The 22,402-nt window shown below is 36.6% G+C and overlaps 1 protein-coding gene across 1 annotated transcript in view; it reads left to right on the forward strand.

Moving 5' to 3' along the window:
• HERC2 (HECT and RLD domain containing E3 ubiquitin protein ligase 2) overlaps window positions 1-22,386 on the forward strand; it is a 71,455-nt gene extending 49,069 nt beyond the window's left edge. Inside the window, exons 27-56 of the mRNA XM_010133884.1 lie at window positions 592-724; window positions 834-961; window positions 1,084-1,279; window positions 1,911-2,047; window positions 2,583-2,756; window positions 2,836-2,972; window positions 3,057-3,208; window positions 3,596-3,787; window positions 4,645-4,832; window positions 5,310-5,502; window positions 6,110-6,292; window positions 6,858-7,042; window positions 9,018-9,165; window positions 9,257-9,453; window positions 9,688-9,918; window positions 10,613-10,748; window positions 11,309-11,452; window positions 12,888-13,030; window positions 13,238-13,505; window positions 13,662-13,804; window positions 15,234-15,332; window positions 15,428-15,596; window positions 15,706-15,831; window positions 16,586-16,694; window positions 16,841-16,980; window positions 18,500-18,690; window positions 20,566-20,671; window positions 20,844-20,935; window positions 21,520-21,695; window positions 22,188-22,386. Of these exons, the coding sequence (XP_010132186.1) occupies window positions 592-724; window positions 834-961; window positions 1,084-1,279; window positions 1,911-2,047; window positions 2,583-2,756; window positions 2,836-2,972; window positions 3,057-3,208; window positions 3,596-3,787; window positions 4,645-4,832; window positions 5,310-5,502; window positions 6,110-6,292; window positions 6,858-7,042; window positions 9,018-9,165; window positions 9,257-9,453; window positions 9,688-9,918; window positions 10,613-10,748; window positions 11,309-11,452; window positions 12,888-13,030; window positions 13,238-13,505; window positions 13,662-13,804; window positions 15,234-15,332; window positions 15,428-15,596; window positions 15,706-15,831; window positions 16,586-16,694; window positions 16,841-16,980; window positions 18,500-18,690; window positions 20,566-20,671; window positions 20,844-20,935; window positions 21,520-21,695; window positions 22,188-22,386 (4,815 nt within the window). The remainder of the gene's footprint in view (window positions 1-591; window positions 725-833; window positions 962-1,083; window positions 1,280-1,910; window positions 2,048-2,582; window positions 2,757-2,835; window positions 2,973-3,056; window positions 3,209-3,595; window positions 3,788-4,644; window positions 4,833-5,309; window positions 5,503-6,109; window positions 6,293-6,857; window positions 7,043-9,017; window positions 9,166-9,256; window positions 9,454-9,687; window positions 9,919-10,612; window positions 10,749-11,308; window positions 11,453-12,887; window positions 13,031-13,237; window positions 13,506-13,661; window positions 13,805-15,233; window positions 15,333-15,427; window positions 15,597-15,705; window positions 15,832-16,585; window positions 16,695-16,840; window positions 16,981-18,499; window positions 18,691-20,565; window positions 20,672-20,843; window positions 20,936-21,519; window positions 21,696-22,187) is intronic.
• The last annotated feature ends 16 nt before the right edge of the window (window positions 22,387-22,402 follow it).

The following is a 22,402-nucleotide window of genomic DNA, read 5'->3' on the forward strand; positions in this document are numbered from 1 at the left end:
CCAGTTGAACTAAGATGGAGTTTTCTTTGTCAAAGTGCAAATGGATTTTGTGTGTCGTGTGCATGTATTTCTTTGTCTTAAAGTCCCTTTGTGCTTTGGGATTCAGGTTTCAGCTAGTTGAAATCATAGAAATTATGAAAACCCCTATGATTTACACTGATCGCTGTGATAATTTACATTGATCACTTCTGTAATACCTTCAGATTTTCTAACCCTTTGAGCTTAGCTCCTTTATCAGAAAACCCTCAAATAAGTCCTTGGGAGTGTAGGATAGGAATAACGATGAGTCAGAAGACCATTAAAAATTGTGTGAGATGACACGGCTATCTTGAAGGGATAAAAGCGATTGTAGCTTTGTTCCTCGAGCCACGTTGCTCTTGGTACAAGAAGAATGATACAGGGTATTCGTTGTAGTAGCGGTTTGTCATTGCTGTGTATTAAACAGTGCATGCTGCATGTTGTATCTCACTTCCTAATGTTAGATCGGGTTGTGGAGGTTATTCAGTTTTATTTAAATGCTGGCTGCAATATTTTTGGTCCTTTGTTTTTAAAACCAAAGGAAAATAGGGCTGTTGTGTGTTTTTTTTGTAGGACTTCCTGTGTCAAATAGAGAGATATTGTAAACAGTGTCACTTAACAACACCAATCACGTTCCCTCCTGAGCATCCAGTGGAAGAAGTAGGACGTTTGTTATTATGTTGTCTTCTGAAGCATGAAGATTTGGGTAGGTAGGCCTGTGGTATAGCTGTCCCAGAATGCATTTTGGGTCAGTGTAAACTATTCTGTGGATGATTTTGGCAATGCATATTTAGAGATTATCTTTTCCCATTAAGGTCATGTAGCACTGTCTCTTGTTCATCCTGGTACCCTTGGAGTTGACCAGGTAAAGCATAAAACCTTACCAAAATCTGTAGTGGATGTGTGTCGTGTTGTCTACCAAGCAAAATGCTCACTGATTAAGGTAAGCCTCTTACCTGCTGAGGATCAGATTATTTTTCATTTGAAGAGTTCTGTTAAAAAGTTATATATTGTTAATTTTATTGTCTATTAGACAGTAACCTAATCGTTCATTGCCTTTTCTAGACCCATCAAGAACAAGGACGTTCTTACAAGGAAGTTTGTGCTCCTGTCATCGAGCGTTTGAGATTCTTATTCAATGAACTACGCCCTGCAGTTTGCAATGATCTCTCTATAATGTCTAAATTTAAACTTCTAAGCTCCCTGCCCCGATGGCGGAGGGTAGCTCAGAAAATAATTAGAGAAAAAAGGAAAAAAAGAGGTAAGGCAACATTAATGTTGTATTTTTGTCGAAACTGTGAATATCAATCCCATTCCAAGGTTTGCTGCTCTGTATTGGAGACTCATGTAGCTAAAACATCAAAGCCATTTGTTCTCTGCTGCATTTTCATGAAGTTTTCTAAATCAGTGGTTACACATCAGTTCCTACTGCAAGAACAGGCAGACACAAGTCAAGTCTAGGTGAGGCATACTTCTTTGTGTTCTGTTGTATTAAAATTGATCCATCAATATCAGTCCCTCTGAACTGGTTTCAGTAAAGTTAGAAAACTTTACTGAAAAAAAATTGGAAGTGGCATCTTATTAAAAATCATCTTTGATTAAAGCAGCGTAGTCAGAACTGTTTAACTGGAAATAAATTAATGTGGTGATCAAACACGAAAGTGCTTTTGAAGTTGGTGTTTAAACATAAAAACATAATGCAGATACTACCAGAACTAATTTGATAATACTTGGACATAGAGTTCACAGAGAGTACTTTTGCATTTTATTACAGGCAGAGGTTAAGCATTCTGTATGCTTAGGTTATCATGCAAACCTAAAAATGTGACACTGTAAAATGCTATCAGATTACATGAAAGAATTTTTTTTTTTTATTTTTTTTTTATTTCTAGTGCCAAAAAAATCTGAATCTGCTGATGTGGAAGAATCCAAAATTGGAAATGAGGAGAGTGATTTAGAAGAACCCTGTGTAGTAGCTCACAGTCCTGTACCTATAGATAAAAAGCCCATACCAATCAAATCACCCAAGGTAGGATGTCAGATTTGGAATCAACCTTGTGAAGAAAAATAACAAGAGGAAAAAAATATGATCTAAAAGCATGCTTGCTATAACTTGACATTTAATATTCTGATAAAGGTGTTTGTGATATGTAATTAAGTATGGCACATCATTTTAATGAAACCTGGAGTAATTCTTGAAAATAAACATGTGTACTGCATATTTAGAATATGTAATGATACCATCTCTGATTTTTAGATTGTTGATAATCTTAGAAGTGTTCAGATCAAGCTTCATTTCAAAATAAAGGGTTGTGATAGGTTACTTGCTCTTTTTGAATATTAATGTATTTGAAATTCTATGTAGAAATTGTCAAAAACATAACGAGTTACATGTAATATTAGACTCTCTTAAGCTCTTTCCTGGCTTTCAACAGATTTCCTTTTTTTTAATTCTTCTGGTTTATTAAGTTTGGACATGGTTTTACATGAAATAATTTTAAACTACTGAAAATGTAAGTTAAATCGTTGAAAAAGTTTTAACATGCTACCATCCTGTTTTTCAGGATAAGTGGCAGCCACTTTTGAGTACAGTTACAGGTGTCCACAAATATAAATGGCTGAAGCAAAATGTCCAAGGCTTGTATCCACAGTCTGCCCTCCTTAACACAATTGTTGAATTTGCACTTAAAGAAGAGCCAGTGGATGTAGAAAAAATGAGAAAATGTTTATTAAAACAGGTAAAATGAGTGAAAGTGGGCTTACGTGTTATTAGCAGTTTACATAAGTATGACAATTTTTTTTTTTTCTCTTTTGTAGTTGGAAAGAGCAGAAGTTCGTCTGGAGGGAATAGATACTATTCTGAAATTGGCAGCAAAAAATTTTTTGCTTCCATCTGTGCAGTATGCTATGTTCTGTGGATGGCAGAGGCTTATTCCAGAAGGAGCCAATATAGGGTAAACCTTTTTATTGCTTTTGCTTTCACAATTCTTCAGTAAGAAAAAAATACTTATTTTTTTTGTTGTTGTTTTTCTATGAAGGGAGCCTCTTACCGACTGCTTGAAGGATGTTGATCTGATCCCACCGTTTAACAGAATGCTGCTAGAAGTAACTTTTGGAAAGTTGTATGCATGGGCTATTCAGAATGTCCGGAACATCTTGCTAGATGCTAATGCAAAATTTAAAGAACTAGGTGAATCTCACTCTTGCGTTTTTTTAGAGTTCCCAACAGTCAGGACCCTAAAATCAGTTCCCTTGGTTTGTGCTGAGAATTACTTTGACTTTCTGTCCATCTGTGTGTTGTTCCATGTCCCCGCTGCCCCGACCCCCCTTAACTCACTTTTTGGTGTTTGAGAGAGTGTTGCTGGTTTCCCAGGCGATTGATTACTCATTAGTAGATTTTAATGGTAAAATGTTAAATTAATAAGAAGTTTCTTGAAAGTTCAGCTTGTAAGTTCTTAAAGCCAAGAAGGAAATAAAAAATGCTTTATTAAACCATCAATCAAAGAAATCTATAACCTGTTTTATTTTAGCTCCCAAATGTCAACTGACTTTTTTATATATATTACTTTTGGATTAGGTGTGCAGCCTGTTCCTCTACAAACAATTACTAATGAGAATCCGGCAGGACCAAGTCTTGGAACTATTCCGCAAGCACGTTTTCTGCTGGTCATGCTCAACATGTTGACTCTGCAGCACGGTGCTAATACCTTGAGCCTCCTCCTTAACTCTGGCATGCTAGCATTGACACAAACAACACTGCGGCTGATAGGTATGAGATCTTCTTGTTTCTTCTTTGCAAGGAAGCATGTGTTTTGTAAATCTCCTGTAACTTTTGCCTGTTGGTGTACCCAAACTACACAGTGACTTTGCTGCTTAAAGATAGTACTTCATGCTATTTACTCCAGTACACAAACCACCTCAATAAGGATGACTGAGAAGGAAGTTAGTTTGACTATAGCCTATATTCAGTCATGATTTTTCTCCTAAGCCTTTGCTTTTGCCATTCTTTGTTACAATTAATGAGTGATAGTGTAGTTATGGTGGAAATATTATAAATAAATTAAAAATGGAAAATTTAACTGTAAGGTTAAAAACTGCCATTTCCCTACTCATTGTTTCAGGTGTTCTTCCTATAAAAACCATTCCCAGTCTGCATATTTAAGCTGGAAGCTTCCTTTCGTTGCTCTAAGAAGTTCTGTGGTGTTTTTTAACATGATTCAAGCTCTCCTGCTATTTCTTTCTTGATTTTCTTAGATAATAGCAAGTATTTTTTTCTCTTAGCTTGTACTTAACTGGAGTACTCCTAAGAATTTTTTTCCCTAGAGAATCTGTTAGTAGAACTATTTATCCACTGGACTTGACATTATAATGTGTCTATTATTTGTCACTAAATTTTGTTCAAAATTAAGTATTTAAAATCCTGTGCTTTCAAAACTGTTGTATCCTAAAAAGTCATATGACTGTATCACCTGTTAAGTCAGCTTTCCTATTTATTGTTTTCTATTTATTAGATTTTTTTATGCTTTTATATTGCAAACCGTATGTGCCTTAAACTTTAAGCGTGACAAAGGTACGTATAGAAACTTGTAGCAGGTTTTAAATTTTTTCATGTGATTTCCTCTTTAGGACCTAGTTCTGACAACATTGAAGAAGATATGATTGCCTCTTCTCATGGAGCTTCTGCTACAGTCCTAGAAGAATCAAGAAAGGAAACTACACCTGTTCAGCTCCCTGCTTCTGGACCAGAGCTGGCAGCCATGATGAAAATTGGTACCAGAGTGGTGAGAGGGGTAGACTGGAAATGGGGTGATCAGGTACAACTTTTTTCATACAGGTTTGAGTATGCTGAAATCTAAAGTCTCAATTCAGTGGACTGTGTGAATTTCATGTTCAAACTTTAAAGGTCATTTTACATTTTGTAGATTGTAGAATTAATGTGAAATGTGTTAATTATTTGTTTAACTTATTTTTTGGAGATGAGAGTTGTTTTTTAGTGAAATTGTTTGGATTCACAAATTAACAGGAAATTGTATCGCTTTTGTGTGTGTGGCGCTTATGTAGTACATAGTAAAATAGGTGTAAGCATGAATGTTGCTGCAATTTACTGGGGTGATTTCTTTTGAAGACTGAAATGCTTTCCAACTTTATGCTGGATTTTAAAACATTATTGAATGCTCACTACCTAACCATTAGGATAGCAGCAAACAAGAGCAATTGCATTATTATTTTGTGTACTTTGGATATGAATTTGTGTTGTCGATTATATAACTTGAGCCTTTCTCTTCTGTCAGGATGGACCTGCTCCAGGTTTGGGTCGTGTGATTGGAGAATTGGGAGAAGATGGCTGGATTAGAGTGCAGTGGGACACTGGAAGTACAAATTCTTACAGAATGGGGAAGGAGGGAAAATATGATCTTAAACTAGCTGAGCCACCGCCAGCAACACAGCCCACAACAGAGGATTCAGACACTGAGTCTGATTCTGGTAAAAAACCCCTATTTTTTTATAAAAGTAGAGGCACAATTTTAGTTGAATTCCAGGATTGGTTTGTTATAATATGAAAAAGCTTCTTTCGCAGGAGAAAATGCTTTATCAAAGAAGGTTAATTTAATAGGTGTGCATTTCTCACCAGAATCTTTTTTAGATAGCTTTACTGTGTGAAAGAAGGGTAGAAGGGATGCTGTCACATTTGTTGTGCATTCATGGGCCAAAGAAAACAGTATTAACTGATTGAAATAGTTTCAGTTACAGATGTCAAGAGGTATACATTTTAACATGTGAATGCCATCCTAAGGTGTGTTTATTATATGGCCTACTTATACACGTAGTCACACTACTTCCCTATTCCTGCCACTGCATTTGGAATTCTTTTAAGTTGTGTACAGCTAGAAAATGACTTGAAAGTATCTTCACAAAACACCTGGTTTATATTTTGTTCTTGTGGTTGGAAATAAGGAATCTTCTTCATGTCAAATCATCTTAGAGAAGATATTTACAAGAAATTTCTCATACTGTGTTTGTTTCAGAGCTCTTTGTGAAATACATTAACTCAATATTAACGTACTCCTTTGCCTTTTGTGTCTCCCTTCAGAAGGAGAGCAAGTTGAAAGGAATCTCCACCCTACTGCCATGATGCTGACAAGTACTGTGAACCTCTTGCAAACACTGTGTCTCTCTGCTGGCGTCCACGCTGAAGTCATGCAAAGTGATGCTACTAGGACTTTGTGTGGTCTACTCCGTATGCTTGTGGAGAGTGGAACTATAGATAAATCAGGTATATTATACAGAAACAGTCTGACTGAGCGATGTTCTTCTGTTTTGTGCTTTGTTGTCTCGTAAGTTTGTAAATCTTTTGTTACTAGCTTTTAATCCTTTGAGGCCAAAGGGTTGAAAATGCATTTTCAGAGTTTTAAAAATCTTAATTGCTAGCAAATGCAACATAAGTGATCTTGAGCATTCTTAGAACATAAGCAGTAAAAGCAGAGAAATGCATGAGATGTGGAGAATCAGGATGTGTATATTTGATTAAGACAGTGAATTTCATATCCGTCGTCGTCTGTTTGGGGACAACAGTAGGACTGGCTATGTCATAATAATTTCCATAGCTGCTTTGTAATTTCAGAAGTAATGCTATTAACTACTTTGAAATGAGGGAACAATGTAAGGATGAGACTTGTTCTAAAAGCTTATTTAATAAAATTAACTTACAGGCTCTAAAACTGAAGTTAACATGTAAAGACAGTGTTATGATTTGTCTGAAAAAACCCCGGTAATATATAGAGAATTACGTAGCTGATGGAAAAGACAATTGTTATTTGTATATATCTTTTTGTTTTTAGCTTCCTTGCCAAATAAATTAGTTTATAAAGAACAGCATAGGAGCTGGTGCACGCTGGGATTCATTCGAAGTATAGCGCTCATGCCTCAGATGTGCAGCACTCTTAGTACATCTCAGTGGATAACCTTGCTAATGAAAATTGTTGAGGGGCATGAATCTTTCACTGCTGCTTCACTGCAGAGACAGGTAATGTGTGTATTTCCAAATTACTTTGATAGGCAACAAATTTAGTAGACTTTAGTCATCTTTTAAAAAAAAAGTGTATTTTAAAACACAGATGGGAAATGTTCTTAAATCAGTTTTTAATTAATTGGAAAAAAGATAAAATGTTTTCTTATACTTAGGATTCATTGTTTTAAATATACATCTGTAAGTTTTTGAGCCTTCAGAGCACTACAGACTCCCTTGTTCTATTGAAATCCTGACAGTTTTGTACGGGTGTGAGGCTAAAACACTGTTCCAAAAATGTATTCCAGAACTCCCATGTAATGTTTCCTAGAACTTGAATAAAGAAGAGAATAAAAAAATGATGGTTAGGAAAAATGTGCAATTTCATTTTAAAGTTGTTGAATTGTGAATTATCTACTGTTCCTCCTTCCATAGGAGAGACACTATTGTTGTTATTGTTGTTTTAATTAGTCTCTCCTAAGAAGCTGCATCTTTGCATCTTATTTTGGTATAATATTTCTCTTGTCCCTTTTTCCCTTTTCTTTTTACTTCTTCTTTAAATTTTTTTTTCTTTTTCCTTTTCTTAGCATCTTGTAGTGCCTTTTTCATGAGATTGGAAAAGCAACCTTATTATGGAATAACACTTCCAAATGTTAAGGCTTGAGGATCAAAATCTTATTGATCTTTATCAATTTGATTTTTATCAATTGATTTATCAATTGATCTTTATATATAAAAATCCTTAAAGATCTTATTGATCTTTATCAAAATCTTATTTGATCTTATTGACCTCCACTTTCTGTATTCCTGTTTTTCCTGTGTGTTTTTCAGTCATTTACAGTGTTTCTCAGTGTGTTTTTTGTCTCACATCCTGGGTATTGAAGAGGTTGGATTCACTAATATGAAGTGCCTGTAAAATTATTACTGACTTTGAAATGAGGATCTTAATCTTATTCTTGATAAGGCATCAGCATCTTTTAACTAAAGCCTTGTATCATAAAGGCCTGGCATTTTTGTGTAATCTTCAGGCAAATTCTTGCTAGTGTTTTTAATATGATGAAACTTCGGTCTGCATTCAGGACTTAGTGTGTTAGAGTCATCCCTGATGTTCAGGGAATACTAGAGTGAAATGACCATTCCTCATGTACTTGAAAAAGAGGACCTCGAAGTTTTAGACAGACATGGTATTGACAGAGGTTTACAAGAAGAGAGATCTCTTCACTGTTATTGGTCACTTGCATTGGTCTCCTGGGTAGAAGATGAGGAGGTTCAAAATCTGAAACGCTTCTGTTTAGAATGTGCAACTTCATCTACTCTTCGATACTGCAGCACTGCATCTTCCCATGTTCCTCGTCAGTCCTGCACTGAGTGTCTAGGTCTGGAGACGCCAGCCTGTTGCTTCTGTGTTCTGTGTTGAAGGCCCTAGTTTTACAGTAACTACTTCTGGATGTCACTGTGGTTGCTTTATGCCTTCTTTTATCATTCAGCTTTATATCTCATGATTTTTAATTATCGTACCTTCATTGCAGAATGTGTTATATGTCAGCTGTATGATTGTCTGTGGCGTGAATGTTTGGACGCTTTCATTCTGTAATGCATCTTAGTACTCAGTTCTGAGTCTGGAATGTCAACAAACCTCCACTTTCTGTATTCCTATTTTTCCTATGTGTTTTTCAGTCATTTACAGTGTTTCTCAGTGTGTTTTTGTCTCGCATCCTGGGTATTGAAGAAGTTGGATTCACTAATATGAAGTGCCTGTAAAATTATTACTGACTTTGAACTGGCACAATTTCTTTTAAAATACTCCTTAGCAAACTGAACAGAAGATCAGTAGCTCTGTAATTTCCACAGCTGGAAGGAAATCAGCATTATAGAAGGAACTACAAAGGAAGGCTAACTTTTAAAATGTCTTTCTTCTGTACTTAACTTGTTTGGAAATTTCTTTAATATTTGGTGAGTTAATGAAATAACACTAACTTTATTCTCCTTTTAGATCCTTGCTGTACATTTATTGAAAGCAGTACTTCCATCCTGGGATAAAAATGAAAGGTCAAGAGACATGAAATTTCTTGTGGAAAAACTGTTTGGATTTTTAGGCAGCCTGCTTAGTACTTGTTCTTCAGATATCCCACTGCTCAGAGGTAGAGGAATTTTCCCTCTGGCTTGTTTTTATGGATAGGAAATGCGTGTGTTAAATTGGTAACTGTTGTGCATTGACTTTTGTCTTTCCAGAATCTACTCTGAGAAGGAGAAAGGCCAGGCCCCAAGCATCTCTAACTGCCACTCACAGTAGTACTTTAGCGGAAGAGATAGTGGCACTGCTGAGGACACTCCATTCGCTCAGCCAGTGGAATGGACTCATAAACAAGTACATCAACTCTCAGCTAACCTCCATCACCCACATCTTTGCAGGAAAACAGTCAGAAGGGGTAGTTTCCACGTTTTAAAATAAGCTCATTTTTATAGCAATGTTTATTTTGGAATTATTAAATGTTTATAAATAACTTTAAGTGTAATTTTGAAACCATTTTTCTATTTTTATATATATATGTATTTATGTGTTTGTAGTTTTTAAATTGAAGTATGTATGATTGACTTTGTATTTTAAAGCAGATAGAAGTGTATGTTTTCTCCTTACAGTTAATTCTACTGTTCTTTATCAGGCTCTGTTGGATGACTACTTTCCTGACACTGAGAATCCAGAGGTGGGAGGCCTGATGGCAGTGCTAGCAGTGATTGGTGGCATAGATAGTCGCTTGAGACTGGGTGGACAAGTAGTTCATGATGAATTTGGAGAAGGCACAGTGACACGCATCACCCCAAAAGGGAAAATCACCGTACAGTTCTATGACATGCGAACATGCAGAGTGTGCCCTCTGAATCAACTAAAACCAGTAAGTGTGTTTTATTGAGACTTAATACAGGGAAGGGTACGGTTAAAGACTGATATGGTGCAAAGAAGACACTTGTTCTTCATTGAGTAAATACATTGATATTCAACACGTACAGTTGTTGACATTCAGAACATACATTTCTGAATGTGAACCTCTGTAGGGCCTTTAAAGCCCATCCTCATTTGTTGAGGAGCTGAAAGGAAGAAGCGATTTGAGCTCACGTTCTTTGACTCGAGGTAGAATCTCAAGTCATGACAATGTGATTTATAGATCTTACATGACAGGAGCTTATTTATTTGTGTTTAACTTGATTTACTAACTCATGTAGAAAGTCTTGGGTATTTTTATTTGAATCTTAATCTCAAGTTGACTAGTATGGCTGGAGGGAAATTGCAGAAATCACAGTCAAAATGCCTCGTCTGTGTCAGAGACTGCAGTTCTTCCTTGCTCAGACTCTGTCTTGCTTTTTCACCAAGCAGACCTGCAGTTGTGTGGTATAAATACAGGCTTAGAAGCTATATAGGGAATAGAAATCCTCTCCAGTTGTTCCTGGTTAAAAGCAGTAAGGTGAATGCTGCTTTTTCTCCTTTTCAGTTAATAACCGTTGAAACATTCGAATGATTTTTGAAAATGCTTATTTGTGGGGTTTTTTTTCTTTTCTTTTTTTTTGGTCTATTCCTCACCCACTGTCTAGCTTCCGGTTGTGGCTTTTAATGTGAACAACTTGCCTTTCACTGAACCTATGCTATCCATTTGGGCTCAACTAGTAAATCTGGCTGGAAGTAAAATAGAAAAACAAAGAATGAAGTCTCCCAATCAGGGTCTTTCAGGTACAGTTGGGGTTTTACTGTTGTTTTTTTCATTTTGTTTTTGAATAGCTGGATGTACTCCAGGAGAAATACTGATAATTGCAAACGTGCAGAAGAAAAAGGGTCTTCTGGAACTAGACTTTTTTTCTTAGTCAACATTGAGTAATATGCACTTATGACACAAGTTTAGCTATGAGATTAATTCCACTGCACTGAAAGTGGAATACTGTTTTTAATTTGGCGGGACAATGTAAATAAGGTTTGGGGCTGGATTTACTGTATTAAATTTTTAAAAATACTGGAACCATATAACATCTTAACTGCACATACTGTACTATATGTCAGCTGTATGACTGTCTCTGATGTGAAAAATAGGAAGGCAGTGTTTTTAATATGAGTCTTAGAATGTGTGCAGACTTTTTATCCTGGTGCTGTTTCAAACTACCTTGTATCATCAATATTTCACAGGCTTTCATACAGCGAGTTAAGAAATACACTGACTTAGGTTATATCAATGATAGCCTTTCTTCTCCTAACAAAAGAGATTCCTAGTGCTAATGGCTGCTTAATATTTCTTCTAGGGCAAGTGGATTTGGATCTTCTGCGCTGCCAGCAATTAAAGCTATACATACTGAAAGCAGGTCGAGCTCTGCTTTCTCACCAGGATACACTAAGGCAGATCTTATCTCAGCCAGCTGTTCAGGAGTGTGCATTAAATCCTGCAGGTATTCTGAAATACAACCTGAGTTTGCTGCTGTTTGTTTAGATGGCAGATGGAGTATGTGACTATAACCCTTGCTAATAGCAGCTGGCGAGTAAAAATTAGGTTTGCCCTCTAAAGACTAAAAACTAAAGATTAATATTCAGGAATGTTTTAAGCTTATATATTAAAAGCATTTTGACTTTTTAACTTAGGTTTTGAAGAGGAAGTGGATCAAGGGTTTGAAGCTTGAAATTTGAGTTAGCTAAATTTTAAGTCTCCTATAGTTACTAAGCTTTGTAAGTAATTTAAAAAAAAATTATTTTTTGCAGTGATTTCTTTTTCTACTTCAAAGCTTAAAGTTCTCAATTAGCAATTCCTGTGACTTCAGAAGTTTTGCAGTTTCCATTGAAACAAAACCAGGATACAGTGTCTTAAGCGTAGTTTTGAAAAGAGCTTAAGGGCTTACAGTTTTAATAATTTGAATTTATTCTCTGTATACTTTCATTCTACATATGAAAATAAATTAAATAGCTCTGTCAGCTTTCAGGGTAGCTGTTGATGCCCTTATAGTTTATATTCATTCTTCATGCATTTGTGAAGCAAGTAATATTTTTCAGTATAGCATACAGTATTTTTCAATATAGTAATATACTTGGTTTATTTGTATATTTATTTTAAGTCAACAGAATCATGAGTTTTTTTCCAGGAATGGAACATGGTTTTGCTTCTACCACCATTTTTTTTTTTTAAAGGGGGAGAAAAAAACCCCCCAACACCCAACTTCTTTTTTTTTTAAACCAGAACAGCTTAAGTACATGAGGACTATTAACTGTTTTGTTATTGTTTCAAATATGAGAACTTTATTTCGTTGGAGTTAAAGGAAGAGTGAGAACACTTTCCTGAGGGCCATTATAAAGGTCTAGGAAATGTGAATGTTTATGCCAACAAGAATACTAAATCAGATATAAAAGTTGCAGAATAGTGAACCAGTTGATTCTGTAAAAGGGTATACTCTCTTGAAGGGGCAAGGAATACTTCCAGGGAACCCTTCCCAAGAGGTGTTATTAGAGGGTTAAATGACTCAGTCTAGAAAATATGCACCTTAGTTTTGAGGATAGATGAGGTTGTTCTCATAAAGCTGTTTATCCTGGCAGGACCTTTTTATAATAATCTTACTGTAAAAGGGCAAACTCAGAATATACTTGTGTAAATTCACTGTCCCCTGAGCACTTTCTGCTAGACATGTTCTAGGTGTATTTTAGTAAAACTATTGTTTAGCTACAAATTTCTCATTTGCTTTTTTTGTATGGAGATTGTGGCACACGTGGTTTAATCTTAAACACATGATTCCTGTGGAGAAGTAACAATGTGCTTGATCAACCAGTAGGCCCCAAAATAAGTCTACTGATTGACTAACATTATATGGTTTTGGTTAAAATAATGTTTTTTGTTTCAAGAGGATGGAGCAGTTGCCTCTCCCGACATAGGAGATATGTCTCCTGAAGGACCTCAGCCTCCCATGATTCTTTTACAGCAACTTTTAACAGCTGCTACGCAACCATCACCTGTGAAAGCAATATTTGACAAACAAGAGCTTGAGGTAGAGTCTGTGTTTTCTGCTTAAATAACATAATAAATGAGTTTTTCTGATTCACATTTCAGTTGAAACTTGTTAAACTATAGGATAAAAAAAAAGTTACACTGAACCCTTTTTGGCGAATAATCTTTAATTTTGGACGCAAATTAAAAAAAAACATAATAAATATGCTTTTTTTTACCCAAACTGATTTATTTTTTTCTTGCTTAGGCTGCTGCTTTGGCAGTGTGCCAGTATCTGGCTGTAGAGTCTACACATCCTTCAACTCCAGTGTTTGAAGACTGCAGCTCTAGTGAAGCTACGACACCCATCACGGTGCAACATATCCGACCCACAAAAGTGAAGAAACGCAAGCAATCTCCAATTCCACCCCTCCCCATTGTAGTTCAACTTATGGAAATGGGATTTCCTAGGAAAAACATAGAATTTGCACTAAAATCCCTGTCTGGAACCACTGGAAGTGCTTCTGGGTTACCAGGTATTTCATTCAGTTAAATTATTGATGTTAGAAGGAGAAGGAAAGTTGCGAGCAGGTTAGAAGGCTACTTACGAGGGAACAGTAGTTACTTCTCTTTTTGGATGCCATCTTAATGTCAGAGGATCCTTTAGATGCTGAGTTTATTTTCTGTATCAGGAGTGGAAGCCTTGGTTGGCTGGTTGTTGGATCACCCTGATGTTCAAATTACGGATCTCTCTGATGCCGATACTATCTCTGATGAATATTCAGATGAGGAATTGGCAGAAGAGGTGGAAGAAGCTGAAGCTGCTTGCCCTGTGGTAAGTATCCAACTTACTAAAAACTAAATTATGCTAGCTAGTGACAAATGTTATAGTTCTTTCTTTTTATGAACTTGTTTAGAGTACAAGGACACTCTGCTGTCCCAAGCTTTCAATACTGTAACAAGGACCCTTTTTGTAATGTTTCTAAGGCATGTCATAAAAGAACTCAAGAATACTCTATTAATATTTATGTATGAGTAGCACAGGGGAAGAGTGGAATGCAGGCAGATGTTTCACTAGTGCTAGTTCTCAGTATCCGTCATAATTGGTCTCAGTGTCATCTGAAATAGTCAGTGTTGTAGTATAATGTTTCTAAAGGACTCTTTACTTTCTCCTTGTGATTTTTTTCTTTTTTTAAATTTTTTCCTCTGCCTGCCTTTCTTTGGTCTGAAAAACAAATGTATGTTAGCTACGAGGAATGGCTGAGGAATAAGTGACTAAGTGGCAAAAATACGCCAGTGAAATAACAGCTTTTTCCTTTTAAAAACTTTTTTCACCTGTTGGTAACAAAGTGACCTTTATGATGACTGTTGAGTCTGGTGGCTTTAATATGAATTTATATTAGTCTTCAAGAACTGTTTCAGTAAGGATTTGACAACAAAATGAAATGGACTTTCTATTTCTTTTTATTTTTTTAAAGAGTTATGTGGGGTTTTCTAGTACATATCAGATTTTGTAATTGAAAGAAATGCATTATAATTAGAAGGAAATTAACTTGACTTTGAGTCCTGATATCTTTATCAGTATTGCAGTGAGAAACTGCTTTATATTGCCTCAAATGAAAAAACATCTAATGCTCAAAACATAGCAGACTTTTCTGAAGATTCTCATTACACCTGGAATGCAATAGGTCTCTTGAAATTGTTTAAGTTAAATCTTGAAAGGAATAATTTCTAATAACTAGAACCTTTTTTTCTTGTTACCTTGTTTTTCTAAGGGAATACTTTAAATCCCATTGTATTACATAACAACTAAAAAAAGAGTAGCGTACTTTAAGTGGGAGATTACTATTCACAACTTTTTTTTTGCCCTTTTTTTTCCCCCTCTCCAAACAAGTAGCCTAAGAAGCAGAATGTGAGTGTGTGTCTGCAAGGCTAATCACAAATCCTCTTTGTTCTAGTTTTCTTTGGCAAGCAGATTTCATAAAAGCAACTTGCAGTTTATTGCACACTCTTAGAAAATTTGTAGCTACATTCCTTGGCAAATCATTTTGGAAACTAACTTCATTTTAAAGTAAAGTAGATGATAAATATGAGCTATTTAGTGAGTTGACCTGTTGAAGATTTTTCCCATTTTGGCATGCAACTTGGATACTACATATGTTTGTTTTTGTTGGGTTATCTTCAGTCTCTGATAGCAATTTTATTTATCTGAATTGAAAACAAGTTTTGTAACTGTTAGATGTTTACTTTGAATTTTTTTCCAGTCAAGTGGTGCTGTTGTAACAGAGAGCCAGACCTATAAGAAACGAGCTGATTTCTTAAGTAATGATGACTATGCCGTGTATGTGAGGGAAAATATTCAGGTAAGCATGATAATCAAAAGCTATACTGAAACTACTTCCCTTCTGGTACAAAAATCTTTGCTTAGCTATGGCATTCTATTGTCCTTTTTCCCTAGGTGGGGATGATGGTTAGGTGCTGCAGAACCTATGAGGAAGTTTGTGAAGGAGATGTAGGCAAAGTTATTAAGTTGGATCGAGATGGGTTGCATGACCTGAACGTGCAGTGTGATTGGCAACAAAAGGGTGGTACTTACTGGGTCAGATATATTCATGTTGAACTTTTAGGTAAGTTCACAGGTGACAACTTTTTAATTAAAAAAAAAAAAAGTACACTAAGGGAGACTTATTTTTGGAAGGGAAAAACTCACCATGCGTTTGTTCTTGCAACTGCTAGGATTTCCGCCACAGAGTTCTGCCTCTCACATCAAGATAGGTGACAAAGTGCGTGTGAAAAGCTCTGTTGCCACACCCAAGTACAAATGGGGATCAGTTACTCACCGAAGTGTGGGAGTTGTCAAAGGTAACGTATATTAAAAAAGGTGCATGGGGAGGTAATAAAACTGGAAACCACACAGAATCTCTGGAGTATTTGAGAATCTTCCTGACACGGTTACAAATCACACTGTTTCATGGAGTATTCCATGATGATAAGAGCATGGAGTGGATTTGATATCTGTGATAAATTTATAGACATATACTGTGTGGCAGCCCACTTTGTTAGTGTGTTCATTTACTTTTTGAGCCACTCCATTCGCATATAGTAAAGATCTTTAGGGACCTGTGCAGCGTCCTGTTGTAGTTCTTACTTACACTTTGGATGAACCACAAATGGTTTTCCTTCAAGAAGTAAATCTAACTTGATGATTTGATATGAAAGTGAGGAGAAAGTGGGGTGCACTAGTGTCAGGCTGTAAAGGATGTTACAGAAGTATGTGAGGCATAGTTTCTTTGAAGAGGTACAGACTTTGATGATACTGTATTAGTGCTTAGAAGTACTCTCTCCCTTTGGGAACTGTTTGAAAAAATATGAAAAAATTAAGAGTCAAGGAGTTTATATAGGATAGTATATATCTTTAAAAAAATCTTTAGAACTCCCTTTCCATCTGCCCCTTTCCAGGCTATCTGATAAAGTTAATACATAGTTCCATTAAAATAAAAGATTACTTTTGAAAGTAACTTTTATTATGTGTTTCTACTCCGGTAGTGCACTGGACTCTTTCTGCTCCATTTTGTAGAGATTTGCAAAACACACTTCCTGTATGTTTTTGTCATAGCTTTTAGTGCCAATGGAAAAGATGTCATTGTAGACTTCCCTCAGCAGTCTCATTGGACTGGCTTGTTGTCAGAAATGGAACTGGTCCCCAGCATTCATCCTGGAGTAACGTAAGTGATGATTTACATTTTTCTTCGTGAATGTGGGTTGTCCTTTAGCCTTACTGTCCTGATCCTATTGTCTTGACTCATGTTACAATTAACCTGTACCATGAAAACTTCTGGAAATATATTTACTTGATCTTTTGTGCAATCAGGTGTGATGGCTGTCAGATGTTTCCTATCAATGGGCCTAGGTTCAAATGCAGAAATTGTGATGATTTTGATTTTTGTGAAACCTGTTTTAAAACCAGGAAGCATAACACCCGACATACTTTTGGCAGAATAAATGAACCAGGTAAGCTTCAGAATCTACATGTTTCTTAGATTCATTTTAAAATGCATTGGATTTTTTTTTAATAAAAAGTTCTACATTTCAGCTCCTTCACATAATGAAATTAGTGTTCAGATTGAGCATGTAGACAACAAAATGCACATGGTGGGCTACACCAAAACATCATCTCTTAAGCTTTCTTTGTAGTGTTAAAAAAGCTTAAAAAATGTGGCTACGTAACAGTAACTTTTTGTCAGAATGGAGTTTTCAGCTACACCAGGAGTAAAACATATAATTCTTTAATCCTCCTTCTTTTTGCTGTCAGCCTAAACGTAGGTGAGTGGAATTCTCATGACAGCAGGTACAGCTTGGAATACCAGAGATACATTCTTACACCTCAGTTACACTTCTTGCAGTTTTGCAAAACAATTTTGCCTGTCAGTGTGTGGTTTCCTTCATGACGTGGAGACTCCAGAGAGGTGTGGTAGGAAAGGGAAGCCTTTTGAAAGACTCATAATCAGATTTTTATTTTTTCTAAGGCAAGACTAGGTGCAGCCATTTTAATTCCAAAACTTCTGGGTTTTGCATTGTTATGCAAAACTTACCTGACAGTAGCTTTTATTTCTTTTGTCTCCACCTGTCTAAAAATCAGTTTGATCCCTAGTATTAGCAAGGCGATGCTGGCTTGTGGACTAAACCTCTTTGTATTTACACAAAGACAGTCTGTTTGGTTTGGAAAATGGATAGAACTGATTCCCTACTAGAAATCATGAGCACTCATTGCATGTGTAGGATGGTTTGTCTAAAGAGTAAGAAAGACTTTCCACTAATAAATCAGTTAAAAAGGTTGTACAAGTAGTATAGTGTCAACCTCTAATCCTTTCCATTGCCCTGGATAGGGTAGAGGAGTTATAATATTGTTTTAGTCAGGCTTTCTAGAAGCTTCAAAGATAATGAAGGGAAGGAGAACTGTGTTTTTACAGAGAGGAGATCAGCAACTCACTAAACCATCTTGTTCTTGAACAAGATCCGGAATTTTTGAGTGCTGTAACTTAGCTATGCCTATTCTTCTGTAAGGGGTTTTTGTTGAGGGTTAGTTGTGTATTTTTCCTATGCTCTGGTAGTGTACAAAATTCATGTGCTGTGGGCCTGTATTTTGAAGTATTTATCATCATAAATTTTGATTGTATTTCATAAGGAAGGACCCTTTCAATTGGCTATTGAGTGTAAATGTATTCCTGAAAAGAGTAATTATGCTTGGCTTCTTGGTACAAATCAATCATAAGAATACAAAGTGTGATTATCCCAAATGACAAGCATGAAAACTGGTAGACAGGGAAAGTGCTCGAAACTATTAAAAAAAAAAAAAAGAAATCTTGACCTATGCCCTTTAAACATGAGTAGTGTTACCATGCCTATGTGACATGCTTCTGTAGTCTACTTTTAGACTACATAGCTGAAATCCTTGATTTATTATATTTCCTTTCACATTGTTTGTGTTTAAAAGCAATTTTCTCTGAGAACATTCCACTTAACCATGCAGGTCAGTCTCCGGTATTTTGTGGCCGTTCTGGAAAGCAGCTGAAGAGACGGCATAGTAGCCAGCGGGGAATGTTACTGGATGATTGGTCAAGAATAGTTAAGAATTTGAATGTCTCATCCTCTGTGAATCAGGCTTCTCGTCTTATTGATGGCAGTGAGCAGTGCTGGCAGTCTTCTGGCTCACAAGGGAAGGTAAAACTCGTTTATTCTGGCTAGAGAAAAAGCCATAACTGGTTTATTCTGGCGCACTTTCTTCTGAAGGGGATAAGTATTTACCTTAGTGAAATATTTAGTATAAATAAGAGGAGTATAAAATACTCCTCTAAGATAGAGGAGTAGTAAAACTAGACATCTGAAGTACAAAACTATGGTTTTTCATAGTAAATGTAACTAATTGTCTTTTGAAAGCTGTGCTTCAGCTTTCTAATTATTTCATGTAAATTATAAGGAACTTGTGTCTTTTTTTTTTTTTTGGAGTATGTGGTACGTATTCTATTCCGTAATTGGTAATATTGTCACAATTGCCTTTTCAGAATAATAACTGATGGCAGTCATTCTTAACCATCACATTGATTGCAATACAAAAAGCAATTTTTTGTTTTGCAATACAAAAAGCATTTAGGCTCTCACTAGCTCAAAATGCTTCCAGGCACTCCTCACTTGCATAGAGAATCTTGAGTTGGAAGGGAGCTATAAGGATCACGGAGTCCAACACTCTGCTCCTCTGTTTTTGGACTACCTAAAACTAAACCATATGACTATATATCTTCTAGATGCTCCTTAAACTCTTGACAGGCTTGGTGCCATGACCACTGCCCTGGGGAGCCTGTCCCAGTGACTGACCACCGTCTCAGTGAAGAACCTTCTCCTTTATGTCCAATCTGAACTTCCCCTGACCGAACTTCATTCCATTTCCTTGTGTCCTGTCACTGGTCACCAGAGAGAGGAGATCAGCACCTCCCCCTCCGCTGCCTCTCTTGAGGGAATTGTAGGTGGTGATGAGGTCACCCCTCAGCCTTCTCAAAGGTGTACAAACCCAAGTGACCTCATAAGTCTTGCCCTTGAGATCTTTCACCATCTTGGTCATTCTCCTCTGGACACAACTAATAGCTGGATGTCCTTCTTCTGTTGGGATGTTCAAAACTGCACACAGTACTCAAGGTGAGGCCAAACCAGTGCAGTGTGGATGAGACAATCACCTCCCTCAACCAACTAGCTGTACTGTGCTTGATGCACCCAAGATGTGGTTGACCCTTCTGGCTGCAAGGGCACATTGATGATTCCTGTTCAACTGGCTATCAACCCAAACCCTCAGATCTCTTTCCGCGGGGCTGCTCTTCAGCTTCTCATCCCCCAGTTTGTACACATAAGCAGGTTTACTCCATCCCAGGTGGAGAATCGGCACTTGCTCTTGTTAAATTTCATGCAGTTGGTGATTGCCTAGCTCTCTAGTCTATCCAGACCTCTCTGTAAGACCTCTCTACCCTCAAGGAAGTCCACAGCTCCTCCTAGTTTAGTGTAATCGGCAAACTTGCTTAATGTACATTTGACTTCTGCATGCAGATTGTTTACAGCAAGCACTGTTCCTTAGTTTATGGTTTACCAGTTTTATTGACCTGCAGCATGGCTTTGTGGCCAGTCTAGGCACTGGGATTTGCAGCTAGGCTTCTGTCCATTGTGTTTTGGTGCTCTGTTGATGGGCATGCTGAGAATATCCATGCTAAGTACCACCCTTCTTTCAGGTTGTCTACAGACTGTAACCAAAGATTTACGTTATGTCCCGTTTCTTGATCTCCAGTGCTACTGTGCTTTTTCAGTCTTCTCTATTGTGTTGCTCTTGGGTGCAATAAATCATTGGCTGCAACTGTTTCTTAGGTTTTTGGAGGTTGGATAGGCAAGAAGTTCACATGGTCATTTTCCTTCGGCCAGTTCCCATGCATTGCAGCTGTTGTGTACCATTCACAAAGGTTTTTCATGCTTTCTTCATAAACAACACACATTTATTCTTGTTTAATATGGTGGTCTTAACAGTACTACTGAAAATGAAATTTTATGTGTTTCCCCTAGCACTGGATTCGCTTGGAGATTTTTCCAGATGTTCTTGTTCACAGACTAAAGATGATAGTGGACCCTGCAGACAGCAGTTACATGCCCTCTTTAGTTGTAGTTTCAGGTATGTGTATATTATCTGAGAAGTCTGAAAAAAATGGGTTTTTCTGAACATTCAAAAGTAGGTATTTATCTGATTTCAGTTCACATAGTCATGTATTTAACAGGCATAGTGCCTGTTTATGTATCAAACACCATATCTTAAAATGTTTTTCTTTCCACATTTTGTTTTCTAGGGGGTAATTCCTTAAATAACCTTATAGAGCTAAAGACAATCAATATAAATCCTACAGACACCACAGTGCCTCTTCTCAGTGATTGTACAGAAGTAAGTGAAGTTTGTTTGAGAATTACTCTTGTGTGCAACAGAAGGATATTTTGCTGCAAGAGATTGATTAAAAGTGATATTGTGATTATTAAAGCATGGTATTTTACTTTTCTTCTAAATTAGCCCTATTTCTGGACTTTAATAAAAGTAATTATCCTGGTAAGTTTTTACCATAATCACAGTGTAACCCTTTAATAGCCTTAGCAGTAAAGATATTTTAATTTTTTTGATGTAAATTGATGTACCTATGAACCAAGAAGACATCCCAATAAACTTAAATTTAGTGATAAATACGGTGGATGGTAAAGCTTATTTTGGATAGTAGTCCTGATCTTTTTCAGTAACAGCTAGGAGGAATGCATAATGAATTTTTAGAAGATTGGAAGTTAAATCATTCGCGGATGAATGAGGCCGTATGTTTATCTTCAAGTATGAATTGTGTAGGTCTGAAAAGCCAAATATTTGAAGTTACAGATTCTTTTTGTTAAGGTGAAAAAGTCAAACAAATGTTCTAATTCTTTCCTATGTTCTATAAAGTTATGTAGGACCCCCAGAAGATGGCAATTTAGTTTTTTTCTTCTTAGTACCACAGGTATATTGAGATTGCAATCAAGCAGTGCCGAAGCTCTGGGATTGATTGCAAAATACATGGCCTCAGCATACTGGGACGTATACGTGCAGAAGATGAAGATTTGGCTGCAGTCCCTTTCCTTGCTTCTGATAATGAGGAAGAGGATGATGATAAAGCTAATACAGGGAGGTAGGCACCTCCAGTGGTAGTGGGAAATTTATAATGAAACTTAGTGTCTATATTTTCCTATAATTAAGGAGATTATTGTAAGAAGAGGAACTTAATTAGGCCGAACGGTATCAAAGAGAATTCAGCATCTTAGTTTGTCAGAATTATAAGTAGGTCATTTGTTCGTAAATAACTCTTCTTAAGGCTATCACACTGGTAAGGTAGTAGCATTTTGTACAACTCTTCTGCTTCTGCCATATGTTTGGAGTTCAAAACCTAGCTAAAAACTTGATTTGTTAAATTTGGTATGTGGCATGTGTATATTTACCACTGCTCAGCAAAACATTCTGGATTTTTTGGGGGTTTTTATTTGTTACAGCCACGGATTAACTGTCATTGTGTAGCTTGAGTACTGAAACTGTTCCAAATTGGAAAATCAATAAATACAGTAAAAAGATGTTTATGCTATAGCAGGTTGCTAAAATGACTGTTTTTTTTTCTCAATATGTTCAGTCTTGTTAGAAAGAAGGCAGCTGGGCTTGAATCGGCAGCTACAATAAGAACCAAAGTTTTTGTTTGGGGACTGAATGACAAAGACCAATTGGGAGGACTAAAAGGTTCCAAGGTATGTTTGTTTTCATATGTTGGTACAAGACTGTCGCAGGTTGAAAAAGGGGAGCTGTGTCCCACCGAAACGGATGCGACGAAATAGTGTGTGGCTGGAAAAG

Source organism: Buceros rhinoceros, unplaced genomic scaffold (genome assembly GCF_000710305.1).
Source record: "Buceros rhinoceros silvestris isolate BGI_N320 unplaced genomic scaffold, ASM71030v1 scaffold27063, whole genome shotgun sequence".
Taxonomy (NCBI): Eukaryota; Metazoa; Chordata; class Aves; order Bucerotiformes; family Bucerotidae; genus Buceros; species Buceros rhinoceros.